Source organism: Protopterus annectens, chromosome 1.part0, assembly GCF_019279795.1.
Source record: "Protopterus annectens isolate FY-2018-M chromosome 1.part0, PAN1.0, whole genome shotgun sequence".
Taxonomy (NCBI): domain Eukaryota; kingdom Metazoa; phylum Chordata; order Ceratodontiformes; family Protopteridae; genus Protopterus; species Protopterus annectens.
In genome coordinates this window covers 1,142,284,481-1,142,303,886 of record NC_056725.1, presented here as the reverse complement: position 1 = coordinate 1,142,303,886, position 19,406 = coordinate 1,142,284,481, and the positions used below count along the sequence as shown (strand labels likewise).

Genomic DNA, 19,406 nt, shown 5'->3' with positions numbered 1-19,406 from the left:
CTTGTCCATGAGTACTAAGTTCTATGTGAATTATGTATTATTTACTGTTATTAATTCAACCAATATATTCTCATTTTGTTAGAATTACTAAATGTAGGCATCCTTCATACTGACTCATGCTCATTGCAGACCATTATACTGTATACCTGTTAGTACAAGAATTCTGGACAGTGTCAAAAATTTGGGGAGGACAAAGGCCCAAAATTCTGGACAAACTTTAAATATTGCTTTTATAAACTTAGAAAGTGGATTAAATAACAGGTTTTGCCTTGCATTTTCTGAAGAATATAAAGTCTGAAACTCAAATGTCTGTCGTATAATGACTTCAGTCCTTGCGATTTGCCAGAAAAGTGCACATTTTATAAGATAAAGATCAAAAATGAAAGGCAAAAATCTACAAATTCGACTAAATTCTGGACAGTTAATTGGTATTTATTGCATTCAATCTAAGCATTTTACCTGGAAAAGATGGTGTCTCTCACACACAAATACTCACTGTGACAATAATTTCATGCTTACTTTTTATTGACAAATTGCTTCATACAAATGATTTTAAATGTATCCCATGACACTTTTTTAACAGATCGAGTGCTTTCTATGGCTTTGTGTAGGATTCAGACGTTAGGTGTATCGGAGCATACTATTTCTGTGTACTCAGTGCTGCCATCTTGAGGCCTGGTAACTCTTCTTGGTGAATTATTCATCGGTGTCATCTGCAGCCCCACTGATTGTTATGGTTCTTTCCTGTGTCTCTTCTTCCACTTTCCCCTCTCCTGTTTTAACTGAACTAAGCAGAATGCAAAGAGGATAATTAGCCAACAAAAGCACTTCATCAAGATAGCTAGCAGTCATGAATTCCAAAAGACTGGTCTTTGCAACAAAATACTTTTTTGAATAGAAAGTAACTCAGCCTGCTACCTTCACAGGGAACCTAACTGATTTGCTTAAAGCTACAGTTTAGGCAGGTGATGATGGAGGAAGTAGGTTTCAGTCCTGCATTCTCTGTACCTGCAAAACGTGCAGTTTGTTGTGTGGATGCCATTGAAAATATGTATCCTTCAAAAAGGGCTTCATGGTGTCAAATAGCTACTTGAATCAGAAGTGTCTGTCAGCATATTATAGCAGGTTAAGTCTATGAGCTGCCAATGGACTTCACCCTGAAGTCCTGGATGCAGTCCTCCAACTATTCCCCAACTGTCTGCTTGCATTCGCTGACTCTGACCAAGTCACTTAACCAGACTAGAGTGTCTGATTTTCAATTGAAAAGGCTTTTGTGCCTAAATGGATCTTAAATTTTCACAATATTAATTAATTAACTGATTGATTAATTAAGCTATATAAATTTTACAAAAAGCAAAATAGCATAGGTCTTTGAAAATACATTTAACAAAACATTGATGAAACATCACTATAAATGTGAAATTTGCTCAACTATTTTATCCATCAAAAAATATAAACTCTTGCTCAGCTTCTTAAGATGCATAACTGTATAATAAATGAGAACATCCAGACAAGTCTTTCAATGAGCCACGTCTTAGTAAACAGCTTCACAATTCCTACCGTATGACAACGGTTTTGCGTTCAGTAGTCTCCACTGCTTGCTCTTTGGAAATGCTTTCAATGGCACTGATCTTCTGTCCTAGTAGGCTGCTGGTACCTCGCATGAGGCACACTCCAGTGACCATACTGGACAGACGAGAGTCTTCTCCTTCAATAAGTTTCCTAAAAATAAGCAAATTTGTCAGTGTCAATCCGTACTGCACACACACAAAACACATGCCTACACAAACACATCTACATTCACACACACACACACACACACACACACACACACACACACACACACACACACACACACACACACACGCAACAAGAGTCCTCTCCATTAATAAGCTTCCAGAAAGAAGAAAAAAATGCCAATTTCAACGCACATAGAGCACATGCCCACACAAAAACATAAACACATATACACACACACACACACACACACACACACACACATATATATATATATATATATATATCTATAGATATATATATATATATATATATATATATATATATATATATATATATATATAGACACACACATGCAAACAAACATCTGTGCAGAAACAAACTATGCTGACTTTCAAAGCAGTACTATCAGATCAGAATTTCATAGGTTCAGGTTAGGGTTCATACTTATTCTATCTGCCAGGGCATTTATAGCCCATTTACTCCATCGCTTTTCCATCTTTTTGCACCCTTTAGTATGGGGGACTATATACACATTATTTTTTCTGTCTGCTCGGTGAGCACTCAGTGGTAATGTGGGGGTATCGTGCGCTTGCTATCTGGATCCACTGGTCAAGATGAACAAGGCCAGCTGGTGCTCTGCCCCTCACATGTGGTCCGGGGTTTTTGTTCCACAGCATAGAGTCTTTTGGGTGATGAATCTATCCCTCCAGCACGCCCCATACCTATTAGTTTCCGTTAAGTCTTGTTTTATTGTGGCCCTGATCTATCTGGATTTTGGATCTATAGCCTGAGGTCAAAGATCACCTTTCTATGGGCCTTGGCTGGCTGCAAAGAGGTCACCTAGGCAGCCCTGGAGTTACTGAATAGAGCTGAGTTCTAGAGCTGGAGTTTGGAGTCGAGATTTTTGGGATTTTTGATCCTTTGGTGAGGAACTTTCCTTTGGTGAGGAACTTTTGTGTCGGGTCAGATACATTCCGAATGGGGTATTGTATTTAATCATGGGTCTGATGAGTGATGAGTAAAAGTGAGACTATGATCTGAGATGGAATCCCTTCATGATAAGATCTAGATGAGAATCCTCTTCCAATGTAGAAGGTCTGTAGAAGGGTCTTTCACTACATACTAGTACTATGTGTCCCTATCCCCAGTCCCTGGATCCAACCCCGGGTCCCAGCTCCCCTGATAACTTCTTCTGCTGGTAAGGATAATTTCCTTTTATTTGTTACTAGTAACCTTGTTTTTTTTGGCATTTTTGACCATGCAATTTTTGGTCAGTGGCTATCTGTCCTCTGTGAGACCCTCTGGAGACGCTTCTGTGAGACCCTTCTTTTCTACTATAGTCATTACAGTGTGGCTCATGTGCATGCTTTGTGTCATGTTGCTTCTGCTTGTTTTTGTACGTGTAACCTTTGACTGTGTGGAGACCAGGCCCGAAGAACAGGACTGTGGGACACCACTTGTGACAGGCTTTTGGTCTGACATTTGAGCCCAGTGGACCACCAGCCAGTTCTGGACCCATCTGTAGACTTGGACCCACAGTTTGGGAGTTTGTGATGAAGTATGGGTTGACATTTTTTTACCCGTTTTTTTTTGGCGTATGAAGGCATTAATGCTTACGAGGTCGAGGCTGATCGAGGTAGGCTGTATGGACTGCCTTTCCTCATCAATGGCTTTTCCTCAGCTTTAAAAAAGAAAACTTTCCTTAAAAGGAAACTTCTTTGTTTGGCAAAAGTGCACTGCATGATCTCCAAACTGGGCAAATTTCTATGTCTTATTGATCTCCTATTGCTATGCAGATGGTCATTTATTTGGGATCAAGGCTTGTGAAGTGTATGGGCAGTGCCATTCCACTGTCGGTCTTTTCACCGCTTTTGTGGTTTGGTACCTGTTACTGAGCGCCACCAACAAGTTTAAAATCCAGTTGCCTGATTTTGGATCAAGAGGTAAGACTAGAGGTAGGTTAATGATTAGTTGTGTTTTTGGCTGGAGCACAGTCTATTATTGGTGAGCATGGGGAGATGCGTTGTCCCTTGGAGGGGGTGGAGATGGATGGGGCGTTTGCGTTCTCAGTTTGGGGGACTATCCTGGGGCTGCAATCGAAGCAATTACTTAGGGGAGGGGCCAGTATGTTGGCAACAGCATCAGCCAAACAGCTCAGAATTCGTGTATGATTGTGTCTGCAGCTTCTTCAGAACTAGCTCATAGCATTTCTGGAGTAGCTATATTTCTGCTTTGGTTTAGCTTTAGATTTAGTAATTTTTGTCTTTTGTCTTTTAGCCATTTCTTATCTTTTTTGCCATAGTGATACAAGGGTGTCTTACCCTGATCTCACACAGTGAGGGTACACTTCATTGAACAAGGTTCCAGAAACAAGTTTGTGAATTTCAGCCTGTAACATGCTACAATAGAGCACATGCCCATGGTTAAACCTATGGTCTCCGATACATCGCGGCGCACACAGTCTTGAGGTGTGGGTGTCCTGATATATATGGATACCCCCTATATATATATATATATATATATATATAGACACACACATGATAACAAACCTGATCTGTGCTCTCAGAAACCTTGAACTAGGTTTCTTTCAAAGCACAGACATCGATGTTCTCCATACTGAGAAGGGCCTCGAAAGGCATGCATTTTGAGATTTAGACTTCTGGCATTGAGCAGCATTACCTAGTTTTTTTTTTTTTGTATCTAGTACTTTCAAATCTTAAACAAATAGTCTACAATTAACACCCTAAAAATGTGCACCCACTTAATAATGTGGAATTTTGTTTATTACTTTAGCTCAATAATCTTATGTTCTCAAATATCCCTGTCACTATTTATTAGCCTCAGTAAACCTCTAAAAAGAAAAGTAAGCTAGACCATTTAATAAGGGAACCTTATGAGATGTACTAACATTTGGAGACGTAGTGCACAAAATAATAATATATGAAGCATAGGCCAAGAAATGAATCATTACATGAATGGATAATAGGATGGGATCAGGATGAAAGAGAGAACTGGAAATGAACAGTGTAGATCCTACTTCATTTGTTACCAGCCTTAAGTCTGTCTGATTGGAGGTGAGATATATAGTCATCACAAATTCACCTCCCGGTGTGTACTTCTCATTACATATCTATGCATGCAGGGAAGACTACATTACCTATAAGTTGCAATTTCAATGTCCAGTGCCATCTTAACATTTAGAAGATCCTGATATTCTCTGAGATGATGAGCAATTTTCTCTTTGGTAGCTTTTAGTTCTTCTTGCAATTTTCTTATTCTATTCTAAAAAAGAAAGAGAGAAAGAAACAGCCTTTTAAGCAATGCAAACATGTCATATTCCATCAGCAGCCTGGAGAGGTGTGTGTGTGTGTGTGTGTGTGTGTGTGTGTGTGTGTGTGTGTGTGTGTGTGTGTGTGTGTGTGTGTGTGTGTGTGTATAAATTAATCTCCCCCTAAAAAAATAACTGGTGGCTGTGCAGACTGTTCAGATCTGCATAGTTACTTTAAGGACCACATTTTATTTTATTTTGTTTTCTAGGGTAGAACACTGATTTCCATGGATTCTTAAAATTTATATTCTAGTTACATTTAAGGAAACAAGTTAAGTATGCTAATGTCCTGGCATCTCATATTAGGATTACTGTTTGCTATTAAAATGTACCTGGGTTAAACAAACAATATTGGAATGCATGTAATTCATCAGTTGAACCAGATAGTAGCTAGATCACCTGCAATTCTTCAAGTTCTCTTTGGTATTTCTCTTTCATTTCACTGATCTGAGCGAGTAAGGTTGCATTTCTGTTTCTAAGTGCTTCAAGTTCCATTTCCTTCGCTTGAATCTGTGTCACAGTGAAAATAGTGTTTACTATCACAGGCACACTGTTCATTATCACACAGAACATTTGCTCCTTTCAATAGTTACTATCTTATGTCCACTTAAAATGAACCAGCAACTACCTAGCAGACTTTCATTCATTAATTTATACATTTTTGGATATGCACTATCCTGTGCAGGGCCATGGGTGACCCACATGCTATCTTAGCAAGCAGTAGACATGGGAAGGGTGCAATCCTGGATAAGATTCCAATCCATCATAAAGAACACGCTGACAATGCATAGACATCTATAGGTAATTCAGAAGATCACCAATTCACCTACTGACATGTTTTTGGGATATGGGAAGAACCTGGAGACCCTTGGGGAAAAAAAACACCCATGGGCATAATGAGGACACAGAGATTCCATTCAAAAGGCTGCCTAGTACAGAATTGAACCAAGTGAACCGGTGTCCTACATGTATAGCAGATGTGAACTACAGAATCAATGTCTTGTATATCTCAAGTAAGTAACTCTTAACAAAAGGTTTATATCTAGTTAGCATGCATGCACAGTTTGTATACAGCTCAGCATGGGAATTACCCAGCTATTTCCTGTCACTGAGACCATGTTTCTATATTTCTTTACATATACAACAAACTCACAGATCAGATTTCATTTGGCTATATTTTTAAGATGTTACACTCACATTTCTTTTGCAATCTGTGATCTCTTCCCTTACATGTCGCACATTCTCTGCGTGCTTTGTGGAAACTTGGCTTAAATCAACAAATTTTGTTTTGTACCATTCATCCATTTCCTGCAATAAAATAGATACATGACATCAGCGTATAATACATATATAGTAAATAACTGCAAAGCAGTATGGTAGTATAACGTTTTGGATTATAAATCTCACTGCAAGGATGAGCAAATCAAACATAGCTGAAATGTACCACTTAAATGCATTTAAAACATATCTGAACAATGCTACCATTGGTCTAAAAATTGTTACAGATTTCTGAAGCAAAAACAATGTTGGTCTACTTTGCCTGCCATAGCTAGCGCATCAGTAGATATCTTATATTTTTCCCAAATAATTGAAAATAGCCTTTAGTAGACTATCTCCTTCAAACTATTGAACATGGCATCAAAATACACCCTTTAATGAAATGGTAAGTATAAAAATCAGTATTTGTTCATTGGGTTTGGTCCTTCCTTACTTGTACACTTCCTCTTCCAGTCTGAGGTCAGCCTGGAGGTCATAGCTCCTGTTTTCTTCTCCTTTTCCAAGCTTTCTCTTGCATGCCTATAATACACTCCTTCTCATTCCCACTGTATACCAGGCATTGGTGTAATTCTACAAGGATTTATGAAATGCAGAGCTACATACCAGAAACAGGAGCAAACAGAGCACTGAACAGAGTCATGCTGAGGTACTGTGTTGGCAGTATATACACTGATGCTGGCATGAAGAGGGATATTACTATGCAAAAAATCCCTTTTCCCCTCACAAAAACAAATCTGTTGGTATCCCGTGTAAAGTTATGTACTACTACAGAGCATGACTACAGAGCATGTTGATGTGAAATATAAATGGATGTGGCCTTGGCAAAGTGCAACACTGAGAGCCTTGTGTTTTTAGTTACCTAAAACAGATTGATGTCATGATATATCGTATGTTGGTTGGTGTGTGTATGGAGTTGGACATGTTTATATGTTTCATTGCAGAATACAATATAGTATAGATGCAGAACATAAAAACCCTCAAATATATAGAAATAATTAAAGATCTGCTAGGAAGTGCTCACAATGAGTCTGACTTGAAAGAAAGACTAGATATTTTCCAGAGGCACTCTGCTGACAAAATTAGCAACACAACCTGTAGCAGATAAACATTAATTTCTTTGTAATTTGGTTTCAGGAGATGGTCTGTATTTTAATTGGTTCTGTCCCTTGAGCTTCAGCAGTTTTTAGTCTTATATTACATGGTGATGACTGACCAGTGGTGTTTTAATATAGTGAGACAGAAACAATTACAGTACCGAATTACGAATTACAATTACGAATCAATATCCAAACTCTTTAACTCCAATAGCTCCACTGCAACTAACCCCATAAACCATGCTTCCTCCTCAACAACTACCCCTCCCAAAATCTTCTCCCTGAAGCTTATCTCTACAACCTACATTCGAACCCTACTCTCCAAACTAAAACCCTGCTCAGTATCTGCTGACAACATCCCATCATACTTTCTTCAGACAGCTGCCTACTCATTCGCCCTTCCCATCTCTATCATCATAAACCGCTCAGTCTCTGAATACAAAGTACCATCCATCTGGAAACATTTCTACACCCTGCCTATCCACAAAGGTGGTAACTCCACTGAAATCTCAAACTTTAGATCTATTGCCATCCTCTCCCCTCTGTCAAAAATTCTCGAAAAGTGCATTTATACTCAAGTTATGGATCATCTCTCTCAGGAAAACCTACTTATCCCAACACAACATGGTTTCCGACCTAAGCATAGCACATATACTGCACTTCTATCCTTTCTCAACACTATCTCCTGGCCAGGGATGACCATAAACTTATCTCCAGTCTCTTATTCGATCTCTCAAAGGTCTTTGATACTGTTTCTCACTCTCTACTATTAAACAAACTGTCTAACCTTAACTTCTCTCCTGATACAGTGGCTTGGTTTGAAAGCTACCTAAAAGATAGATTTCAATCAGTAAAATGGGACACTGCTTTATCTACTCCCCTTCCAATACAAATGGGAGTCCCACAAGGATCCATTCTTGGGCCACTGCTTTTCAACATCTTTACAAACCTGCTCTGTACCTCCTGCCCACTTTCCTCTGTTATCCAATACACTGATGACTCTACAGTCATTACAATAGCTAACTCTCCCTCTGAACTTTTATCAGCTACCCAAACATCCTTTAACTCAGTTGAAACATGGCTCTCAAACAACAAACTCATCCTCAACCCCAAGAAAACAAAGCTCCTACTTTTCCTTCCCAAAACATCCAACCATATAAAGTCCTCTTTTACTATCCAGTCACTTAATAACACTCCTATTGTAGTTGATTCTAGCTCAAAACTACTAGGAATCACAATTGACGATCAACTAAAATTCGACCTCCACATAAACAACTGTATAAGGAATACTCACCTTAAATGAGGCCTACTTTATAGAAATAAAAAAGTTCTCACCCAGGAAGCTAGAGTAGCCCTCACTCATTCCTATCTTCTTCCTTGCCTAACATATTGCTCAAAAATTCTTACTAACCTAAACTCCTCTTTCCTCACTAGACTTGAGGCCACATACCATAAAGTAGTGAGATTTGCAACTCAACATTCCTATAGATCTCACCACTGTCTCTCTCTAAGATATTTAAACTGGCTTGAGTTACCTCACCTGCTCCTTCTCTCCCAGCTCCAAACCATATATGCAATTCTCTACCAACCATCTTTATGTCCAGCCTTACACACCATCATCTCTCACTATACTCCTACAAGAAGCTTCCTAAGCTCCTCCCAAGACCTCTTAAAAATCTATAAGACAAAATCTAAAGCAGGGTGTAGCCTATACAGCTATCATACCTCTATCAAATGGAACAAACTTCCCTTCGAAATTCAAACACTCACACATCCCAAACAATTTAAACTAACTGTAAAAGAAAATTTTAACAGGAAATGGATCCGCCAATGCTCAAATCCACCCTGAAAACCCTCTATCTCTCTTCACTAATCAATAGCTTTCCCCCTCTCTCTGAAACTTCTATTCCTTCCTGATTGTTTAATTGTAAAATTAACATTCAACTCCTATGTTGCTCTTCTATTCAAACTACTACTTACAAAAAAGTGCTCTGACTTTTATCTACCTGTTTTCTTCATTACATTATTCTATATATTGTACTTGAAATTATGACAAAATGTAATCTGTATATTCTCACAAATTCTCCTGTAGCCTGCTATCTAATTTGTCTTGTTCCATCTGTATAATACCTGTTAATAATGACAAACTGTTATATCTATTTACTGGAGCTTATCCCCCCAGGTCTCTGCTGAAAAAGGACTTCGGCTCAGTCAGACATTCCCGGTCAATAAATGTAAAATAAATAAATAAAAATAAATTCCACAAACAAACAAATGTAATGCATCACACGTGGACAAATGTTGTTTGTCTTTCGGCTTTTCCCGGTTAGGGGTTGCCACAGCGAAACTCCGGTCCGCTACACTAGTAAATAAAGTATCCAAGTGTTCTTTACAGGTGGATGCCTAAGTGCAGCTGTTGATTAGAAAATATTTGTGTAAAAATGCAGTCCCCAAAAAGTATAGTTTCTGCTGCTAAATAAAAATATTACTATATTTGTCGATTGTACTCCTCATGGTCCCTCATGTTCACTGCATATGATTCATGCCAGTCTCCAGTCTTTACCAGCATTACAGTGCTACACCTATACAGAATGTAATGACTATGTCATATCCTCAGGGGAGGGAATGTCAAAGTATGTCTAGAATAATACAATTTTGTTAATTTAGAGACATGCGTCAAAACAGAAAATACCTCAGACTTCTTTAGGCAGAAAAAAAACTGCCTATCATTTGACTAATTCAATGATATTGTTGATTTAGTTGAATTTGATACATACAAAAGCTCTAAACAACAAATTCAAACTATTTCCAGACCTGAGCATTTGCAACAACATGTAGCATCTTTAAAGAAAACAACTAGCCTCAAAAATCATAATACCATCTACATGAAAAACTGCTTCCAAATTTATTTTCACCACTACCACCACAAGACTTAATGCCTTCCACATCAAGGCACTTCCACTTTTTTTTCCCAAAATAAAGGCAAATATGGAACTCAAACTCCTTACAGCTGGATAATACTTGATGTAATGGTTGGTGCATTAGTTTAACAAATAGAGGGTCACCAGTTTGATCCTTGGGGCTCTCCTCACACTGGAAGATGCCAATGTCTGTGCTGTCATGGAAACTTGGTTCAGGGCTCCGGAGAGCACACCTACCTTACCAGGTTATACCTCATTACACATATTTTGACTTCAAAATTAAGTCAGGAAGACTAAGGTGGTGGAGTCTATCTTCATTAAGGACAGGCACACTTCCAGACTGTTTTGCCAGCATGATGCACTGGAATTACTCCAGGTGCAACTGACAATTGGCAAGACACCCATCCAAGTTACAGCCAGCTATAGACCCCCCTCTCCATGACTCAGGACACCCAATCCTCCTACCTGGACCTACTTGACTCCATCAAGGCAACCCCTAACACCCTGATCCTTGGTGACTTCAACTACACCGCCATAGACAAGGGTGAACTATTCTTGCAGTAATGTACTCACCCAATGATTCCTTGACTTCATCAATTCTAATGCACTAGACCAGCTTGTCTCATCCCCCATAAGGGGAGATAACATTCTGGACTTGGTTCTCACCAACATGGGTGACCACTACACCACTCCCATTGTATGTTCTTCCCTGCTGAGATCAGATCATCGATCTGCCTCATTTGAAGTTTCTATTCCCACTCAACTCCCACACCCAGCTGTAACCAGGCTAAAAAAAATTCTCAAAAGCTGACTACAACCTCCTAAGGGAGGGTATCAGTAGCTTCACACCACCGCCCCCCTCAGAGGATGCAGACAACTATGCCGAACAGTATGCCAATGCAGCATACAAGCACCTGTACAACTGCATGGACTCAGTCATACCCAACAAAACTAAAACCCTCTCCTCAAGGAAACACAAAACTATCTGGTGGATGCCCTCTATCAACAGGTTTTACAACAAAAGGATGAAACTGTTGTCCAAGAGTAAAAAGAAACAAATTCCAAATTGGAAAAACTCCCTCCTCAGCCTCAACAAGCAAATTAGATCACTAGTAAAAACCTCCAAAGCCAATTATGAATTGAAACTAGCCTCTGAAACAAAGGAAAACCACAAAGCCGTCTTCAGTTACGTCAGGAACCTTCATGGCAAAGCCCGGGTGTGTTCCAAATTAGTACTTAATGGTACCACTTACAGTGATCCTGTTGACTTAGCCAACCTGCTAGCAGATAGGTTCAGCACAAACTTCACCCCCAGGCCCATTCGACATCACTGATACTTGTTCCGCACCTAACATCTCCATAGATCAAGTGCTAAAGGCCCTATCCAAGGCAAAGAACACAGTGTCCATGGGACCTGATAATATCCCAAGCTGTATTCTGCACCATCTCCAGCAAGAACTGGCTTTGCCATTGAGCACCCTATTAAACCACAGCCTAAGTACAGGCTTCATTCCAGCGGAGTGGAAAACTGCCATTGTCATCCCCTTGCACAAATGCGGTGCCACTACTGACCCTGGAAACTATCTCCCCATTAGCTTGACAAGTCTGATCTGTAAAGCCATGGAGCATATTATTATGGATCTCATAAACAAGGACATAGGCAATCTTCAAGCCCTTGACCCCACCCAGTTCAGATTAGTCAAGAGCAGATCTTGCCTGTTTAACCTGGTTGACTTCTTTGAGACTGTCACCAAGGCCCTGGATAAGGGAAATTCAGTACATACAGCTTACCTTGACTTGCCAAAGGCCTTTGACACAATCCCTGACTTGGGCATCATCAAAAAGCTAACACAACTTGACGTAAATTGCTATCTCATCAGATGGGTGGCCAACTGGCTCACCAATAGGACCCACAAGGTCAAAATAGGTGCCCCCACCTCTGACAGCAGACCTGTCACTAGTGGTGTTCCCCAGGGATCTGTTCTGTGACACCTACTGTTTGGTATCTACTTGTCAGAGGTCGAGGCAAAGACAAAAGGCCTGTGGCTGACCATGTTTGTGGATGACTTTAAGTTGGGTGCTGTCATTGACTCCCCAGATGATATTAACATACTGCAAGACAGTCTCACAGCAACAAATGATTGATGCCAGTGTCATGGCCTTAAGTTAAATGCAGAAAAATGTATTATCATACCATTCGGCAAAAACATGGTCTCTACTGATTACCACATCAACGGCAACCCCCTAAGCACACAACCTGTGGTGAGAGACCCGGGTACTCAGGTTGACAATGATCTCACATTCGACCATCATGTAGTAGCAGTGGTCAGAAAAGCCCTTTACTTGGTTCATCTCATACGTAAAGGGATTGCATCCAGAAAAAAGGAGATTATTACCTCTCTGTACTCCTCCCTCATTAGGCCAACAATTTAATATAACGCCCCGTTTGGTATGTACCTCTCCAAACATCTGCACTTACTAGAAAGGCCACAGAAATACCTCACAAAGAGAATCCATAGCCTCCAACACCTGTCCTATGTGGACATGCTCATATCACTATCACTCTACTCAGTATGGTATAGATTGCTCAGAGGTGATCTGTGTCTTGCCAACAAGGCAATCTCAGACCCTGCTGTACTAGAGATGCTCCATATCAGTAAGTCTAACTCTTCACATATTACCCCCTTGAAAGGCCTAAATCTAATATGTGACATCAACAAAACCTGCTGGAGAGACATGTTTGTCTCCCAGAGGTTGCCCCGTCTCTGGAATAGACTTCCCATACATGTCAAACAGAGTACCTCACTGTCCTCTTCAAGCTCAACCTTGATGAGTGGATGGGAAACCACAAATTTGTCCCAGGGTTCCACTTGTGTCACTCATTGACAGGGGTGACGGGTGTTGACTGAGGTTTCTTTTTTGGGGATAAACTCTTGACTAGGCCTGTAAGGGCCTCAGGGCCATTAACATAGTAACCTCTTATGATCCTATGATCCAGATATAACAGAGATGGTTTTGCACTGAGAGGGTTTGTGGTCTGCACTGTTGTGGCAGAACAGGTAGCTTACATCCTTCTAGGTTGAGAACTGCTGATTGAGGGCTCAGTGTCTGTTATTCTAAAAGTGTATTAATTCTGGTTTAAGCACTTGGGCTTTCAAGCCAGTTATTTTACATTAAGAGGGTTCGTGGTCTGCACTCTTGTGGGAGGAGAGGCTGGGCTCTGCCCTTCTGAGCTGGGAATTTCTGGTTAAAGGCTTATAGTGCATGCATATCTGAACTGTTTCTTACTGAAGTTGGTGCGCCTTGTTTGCTGTGGCATAGATTAGATTCGGGCCTGCTGGATCTAGCTTTGTTTGTGTAACTTGAGCACTAATCCAGACATTCTCTAAAGTATTCAATGGTATTTATTACTGCTTGGTTGTAACTTGATTAAAGTGTAGCTATCATTCAAGTCTTTTGGATTAAGCACTTGGGCTTCAGACCAGTTGTTTTACATTAGGAAGGTTTGTGGCAAGCACTGTGGTGGCAGGACAGGTAGCTTTCATCCTTCTAAGTTGGGAACTGCTGATTGAGAGCCCAGTGTCCAAGTGTATTAGTTCTGGTTTAGGCACTTGGGCTTCAGGCCAGTTATTTTACATTAAGAAGGTTCGTGGTCTGCACTCTTGTGGGAGAAGAGGCTGGACTCTGCCCTTCTGAGCTGGGAATTTCTGGTTAAAGGTTTATAGTGCCTGAATATTTGAACTGTATCTTACTGAAATTGGTTCACCTTGTTTGACTAGATCCAGGCCTGCTGAATCTAGCTTTGTTTATATGCTTGTTGTTTGTTTGCTTGTTATTTCCTGGAAGCTAATTCCACCTAATACTAACTTCTTCAGCTCTGTGGATCACTAGTGATATCTGCATTGCTTACTGTACTTATTTCCTTGTTTCACTTGAAAGAAAGTTACTGTTTGTCGCTTTTGCATTTAGTTACTTGTAACACATTGCACTCAGTTACCTGGCACTTGCTCACTAAAGCAATTATATAAGTCAGCACTAAAAATTAAAAGCACTACACCCTCACTCCCCACTGGCCCTTGTTTTCAGTTAAGGAATTCCCAATATTATTCCAGCATGTCCAAAGGTCAGTTGTCAATCTTCTCTCCGGTCCAGCTGGTGAATCTGGGAATCTTGAGGCAATGTTATAACTGCCTCATGTACACAGACAACCCTCTCCTCCTCCCACATAACACAAATAGAGATGCAGCTATTTAGCCAAACTGGAGGCTGAGCTCTCTCAACTCAGGACTGGCAAGACCAGACAGGAGGAGAAGGCAACTACACACACCACAAAACCAGCCTCACATAATGCTACCACTCCACTGAATCAAACACATAAACACACAAAGACATACTCGGAGGCTCTGAGTAAAAATGTACCTAGACAGCAGAGGCCTCCAAAGCAGACACCCAAACAACTGCTACCTCAAGACACCCCACAAGCAATACATAAACCACAAAAGCAGTGTGCAAAGCAGTCACAGCCCTTAAGGCCAAATACAACACCAAACATACTTGTCATAGGTGACTCCATAGTCAGACACACTGACGTCCCACTCACCAGGCTGAACAAGGAGAGGGTCACAGTAAGCTGCCTATCGGGCGCTAGAATCCGCCACATAACACAAGCACTGGTCACACAAATATGACACAGTCATTGTCCATGCTGGTGTGAACGAAAAGAGACATAGAGGAGCTCTCTGATTATGTAGCCCAGGCAGGTATGACCCTAACCCTGAGCAGTATCCTTCCTTCACCAAGAATGATGCCACAATATAGAGACAAGATGATCAGCTTTAACAATTGGCTTAATGTGTGGTGTCATTCAAAGATGACATGCTTGACAAGCCACGCTGCTTTCAAAGGGACGGCTTGCACCTGTCATTTTAGGCAAGGCCCAAATTCTAAACCTACCACCCTAGAAAACAAAAATGGGAAGAAACTGAGGGTAATGCGGCTCAATGCCAGAAGTCTAAATCTCAAAATAGGCCCTTCTCAGTATGGAGAACATCAATGTTTGTGCTGTAACTGAAACCTGGTTCAAGGCTCCTGAGAGCACCCCGCACTATTAGGTTTTACCTCATATCATGCTCCGCCCCAAAACCCAACCACACCACAAAAAGAGGGGTGTATCCATATTCATAAAGGATACCCACACCTCCAGGTTGGTGGCAACGCACTAAGCTTTGGAAACCATCCAGGTGCAACTAACCATAGGCAAAACTGCTCTACAAATTGTAGCATGCTACAGGCCACCCTCTCAAACTCAGGAACCCCACACAGCCTTCCCGAAGACACTGGAGGGTATAAATGTATCTCCAAACACCATCATATTGGGTGACTTCAACTAATATAGACTGGGAACATTACTCAAGCCCTAACTTTCTAGCCCAATGGTTCCTGGAGTTCATAAATTAATGCCATGGAACAGCTAGTCACTGTTCCCACGAGAGGAGAAAATATACTAGATCTCATTGTCACAAACATGGGGACAAAATGCTCCACACCGAAGTATATCCCTCATTGGTGAGATCTGATCATAAACTAATCTCACTGGAAATCCACATCCCGCCCCCACCCCAAACAAAAGACCATAGTGAAGAACTTCTAAAGCAAACTTCACACTACTCAAGACTGGTGTGGTATCCTTCAAGGCCCCTGAGCCAGTGGAAACCACAACCCAAGCTGCGAAGCCTTACAAATGCCTTCTATGAACACCTCCAGGACTGCATGGATCAGGCAATCCCAAATAAAACCAAGACTCTTTCTGGTGGACCCCAGCCATTAACAAACTTTACAATAAGAGGAGAAAGCTATTACATGATAGAACAAAATCCATAAAAGGGAAGTCACCCCTGATCATTATTAGTAAAAATACGAGCACTCATAAAATCAACTAAGGCCAATTTTGAGAGAAAAATTGCCATGGATTCAAAGGACAATCATAAGGCCTTTTTCAGCTATGTTAGGAACCTGGCTGGAAACTCCCAGATATGCTCAGAATTAGTCCAAAATGATACAAAAATCACTGAACCCACAGACATTGCCAACATACTGGCAGACAGGTTCAGTGCAAACTTCACCCTAAAGGAGAGATAACTATCCCAGCCGAGTGTAGCCTCCCGGACATCTCAAATGCACAGGTGAAAGCTGCACTCTAAAGCTAAAAACACAGCATCAGTGGGACCGGATGGTGTCCCGGGCCTGTGTGCTACAGCTCCCCGCGCTGTGCTACACGAGCTAAATGAGGAATTAAACCTGCACATAAGGCAGCTGTTTAATCTCAGCCTTACCACAGGATACGTGCCCAAGGAGTGGCGTACGGCAACTGTAGTCCCACTCCACAAAGGCGGCGCCTCTACAGACCCTGGTAATTACTGCCCCATACACTTAACAAGTCTAGTCTGCAAAGCTATGGAGAGGATCATAATGGAGATCATAAACAAAGATATACGGGACTTGCAGACATTGGACCCGACCCAGTTTGGCTTTGTCAAGGGAAGATCATGCCTTTTGAACTTGGTCGACTTCTTTGAAACAGTCACCAAGGCCATTGATGAGGGAAAGGCAGTCCATACAGCCTACCTTGACCTTGGTATTGTAGAAAACTTACAGCTTAAATGTAAACCCATATGTCACAAGATGGGTTGCAAACTGGCTTAAGGACAGAACCCACAGGGTTAGAGTTGCTGGCGCTATGTCTGACTCCAAGCCGGTCACAAGTGGTGTCCATTGTTTGGCATCTACTTCTCAGAAGTACAGGCCAACATAAGTGGAAAGTGCATCGGACACGGATATCCTTCAGAAGGGACTCACGGAAACAGATAGGTGGCAATCCACTAAGCACAGAATAGGTTATCAGGGACCTGGGGACCCAGGTTGACAGTGGCCTTTCTTTTGACACTCACGTTGCTAAAGTGGTTAGAAAGACCTTCTACATTGCCCACCTGATCATGAAGGGATTCACATCCAGATCTAGTGAGGTCATTGTTCCCCTGTACTCTTCACTTATCAGACCAATGATAGAGTACAATGCCCCATTCGGGATGTATCTCACCCGACATCTGCAGCAATTGAGACCCCAAAAGTTCCTCACCAAAAGGATAAAGGACTCCAAAATCTGTCATATGCTGCCAGATTGAAGAAACTCCAGCTCTATTCAGTCGCATACCGCCTGCTCAGAGGTGACATGTGCCTGACATACAAGGCCATGTCCAACCCGAATTAATGGACATGCTCCACCTCAAAAATCCAAATCCACCAAAACCACTAGAGCAAGCGACTTAAACCTTAGCACGGATATAAATAGGACATGCTGGAGGGATAGATTTATCACTCAGAGACTCCCTATGCTGTGGAATAAAATCCCGGTCCATGTGAGGCAGAGCACCTCGCTGACTCTGTTCAAGAGAAATCTAGACCTGTGGATGGGAGATCATAGGTTTAGAATCATCTCTGTGTCACTGCTGGACAGAGGCACAACAAACTAATGGGCACAGTATTTTTTCATATAAGGGGTGGCGTAAGCCACAAAAATTTGGGCTAGGCTTATAAATGCCTTAGGGCAGATAGCCTAGTATAAACCTATGAACCTATGGACCTATGAGTATAGCCAGGCATATACCATATAAATCATGGCATACAAATTAGCTTTAAAAGGAGGCAATATTCTAACTAGCATAAAGAAACCAGATGACACAACTTTAGACGCCTAAATGAAGTACTGAACCATCAGAAGTAACAATTCAGGCTGACATATAGAAGTATACTGTATTATTCGGTACCCAGTCAGGGCTAGCTGGGAGCATTGTCTGGTACACTACTAGTTAATGGTTTCGGTCTGTGTGATGCATTTTTTTATTCTGTATTTGGAATAGCAGAAAGTTCTACTTGATCTGATGAAGTCCATAAGATGAAAATGCTAATCCAAATAAAGCTTCTTTAATCGAATACTCACTCAAGGCAACACTTGTTTCAAAGATTTGAAGGGATTTAATATGAAAACTTTGGAACTGCTGGATAGAAGGTAAAGTTCCTTCCCGAAACTCAACCTGCTCTCAAGCTAATTCCTTGTAGCTTAAATATGAATTCAGGCAAGCAGTTGTGGGCAGGGAGCAGGAGGGGGATTTTAGGCCTAAGTAGTGGGAGGGGGATTTTAAAGTTTGGGAGTAGAGGGTTAGACTTAGGGAGAGGGAGGGGGATTTTAGAGTTTGGGAGTGGGGGTTAGGCTTAGGGAGTGGGATTTTAGAGTTTGGGAGTTGGAGGGTTAGGCTTAGGGAGTGGGAGGTGGATTTTGGTGTTTAGGAGTGTTGGGGCTTAGGGAGTGGGAGGGGTTTTTTAGAGTTTGGGAGTGGAGGGTTAGGCTTAGGGAGTGGGAGGGGATTTTAGGATTAGGGAGCAGGAAGGGAGTTTTAGGTTTAGAGAGTAAGAGGGAAGTTTTAGAGTTAGGGTGTAATCAGGGATTTAGGTTAAGGTAGGGGTGGAGTTTTAGGTTTAGGAAGCATTTGAGGAATTGAAGGTTAGGAAGGGGACTGGAGGTTTAAGGTATAGAAGTGAGAAGTCAGGTTGAGCGGGGAGGAAAAGTTAACACTTGTCTTATTGCCAGTGATGGCATGATATTTAAGCTAGGCAGTGTCACAAAGGTAAGCAGAAGTTGAGTAGCCAGAGGAATTGAGGGTTAGGGAGAGGTGTGGAGGTTTAAGGTAAGGGAGCAAAGTGTCAGGTTGGGAACTAGGTGGAAGCTTTATGGTTAGAGCTTAGGTTCTGGTAGGACTATGTACTTGCATAGCGTTGGGTGTGGGGAGGTGTATCTTGAAATGGGAGATTGAGCTAGTCGCAGTTTGAGCACTTGCTTTTTTGAGGAATTGTTATGAGCTACTGACATGTGAACACCTGTAGTAGAACATATTTTAACAATGTTACTGAGTGAGCTGATCGTATGTCAGGGAGTGTTGTGGCTTTATGTCTTATTTCTGACAGACTATTACTACTAGTCCTTTCAAATAT

At 41.3% G+C, this 19,406-nt stretch overlaps 1 protein-coding gene across 3 annotated transcripts in view; it reads right to left on the bottom strand.

The window, feature by feature from the left end:
• Positions 1-503: 503 nt before the first annotated feature.
• The window catches only part of LOC122801671 (glial fibrillary acidic protein-like), a 52,511-nt gene continuing 33,608 nt past the window's right edge, over positions 504-19,406 (bottom strand). For 2 of the 3 annotated variants that reach the window (XM_044071167.1, XM_044071176.1), the window contains exons 7-11: positions 6,266-6,376; positions 5,468-5,578; positions 4,898-5,022; positions 1,561-1,722; positions 504-787 (exon numbers count right to left, since the gene is read on the bottom strand). In XM_044071167.1, the coding sequence (XP_043927102.1) occupies positions 697-787; positions 1,561-1,722; positions 4,898-5,022; positions 5,468-5,578; positions 6,266-6,376 (600 nt within the window). In that variant the 3' untranslated portion in view covers positions 504-696. The remainder of the gene's footprint in view (positions 788-1,560; positions 1,723-4,897; positions 5,023-5,467; positions 5,579-6,265; positions 6,377-19,406) is intronic. The other variant, XM_044071187.1, reaches the window with a different exon arrangement.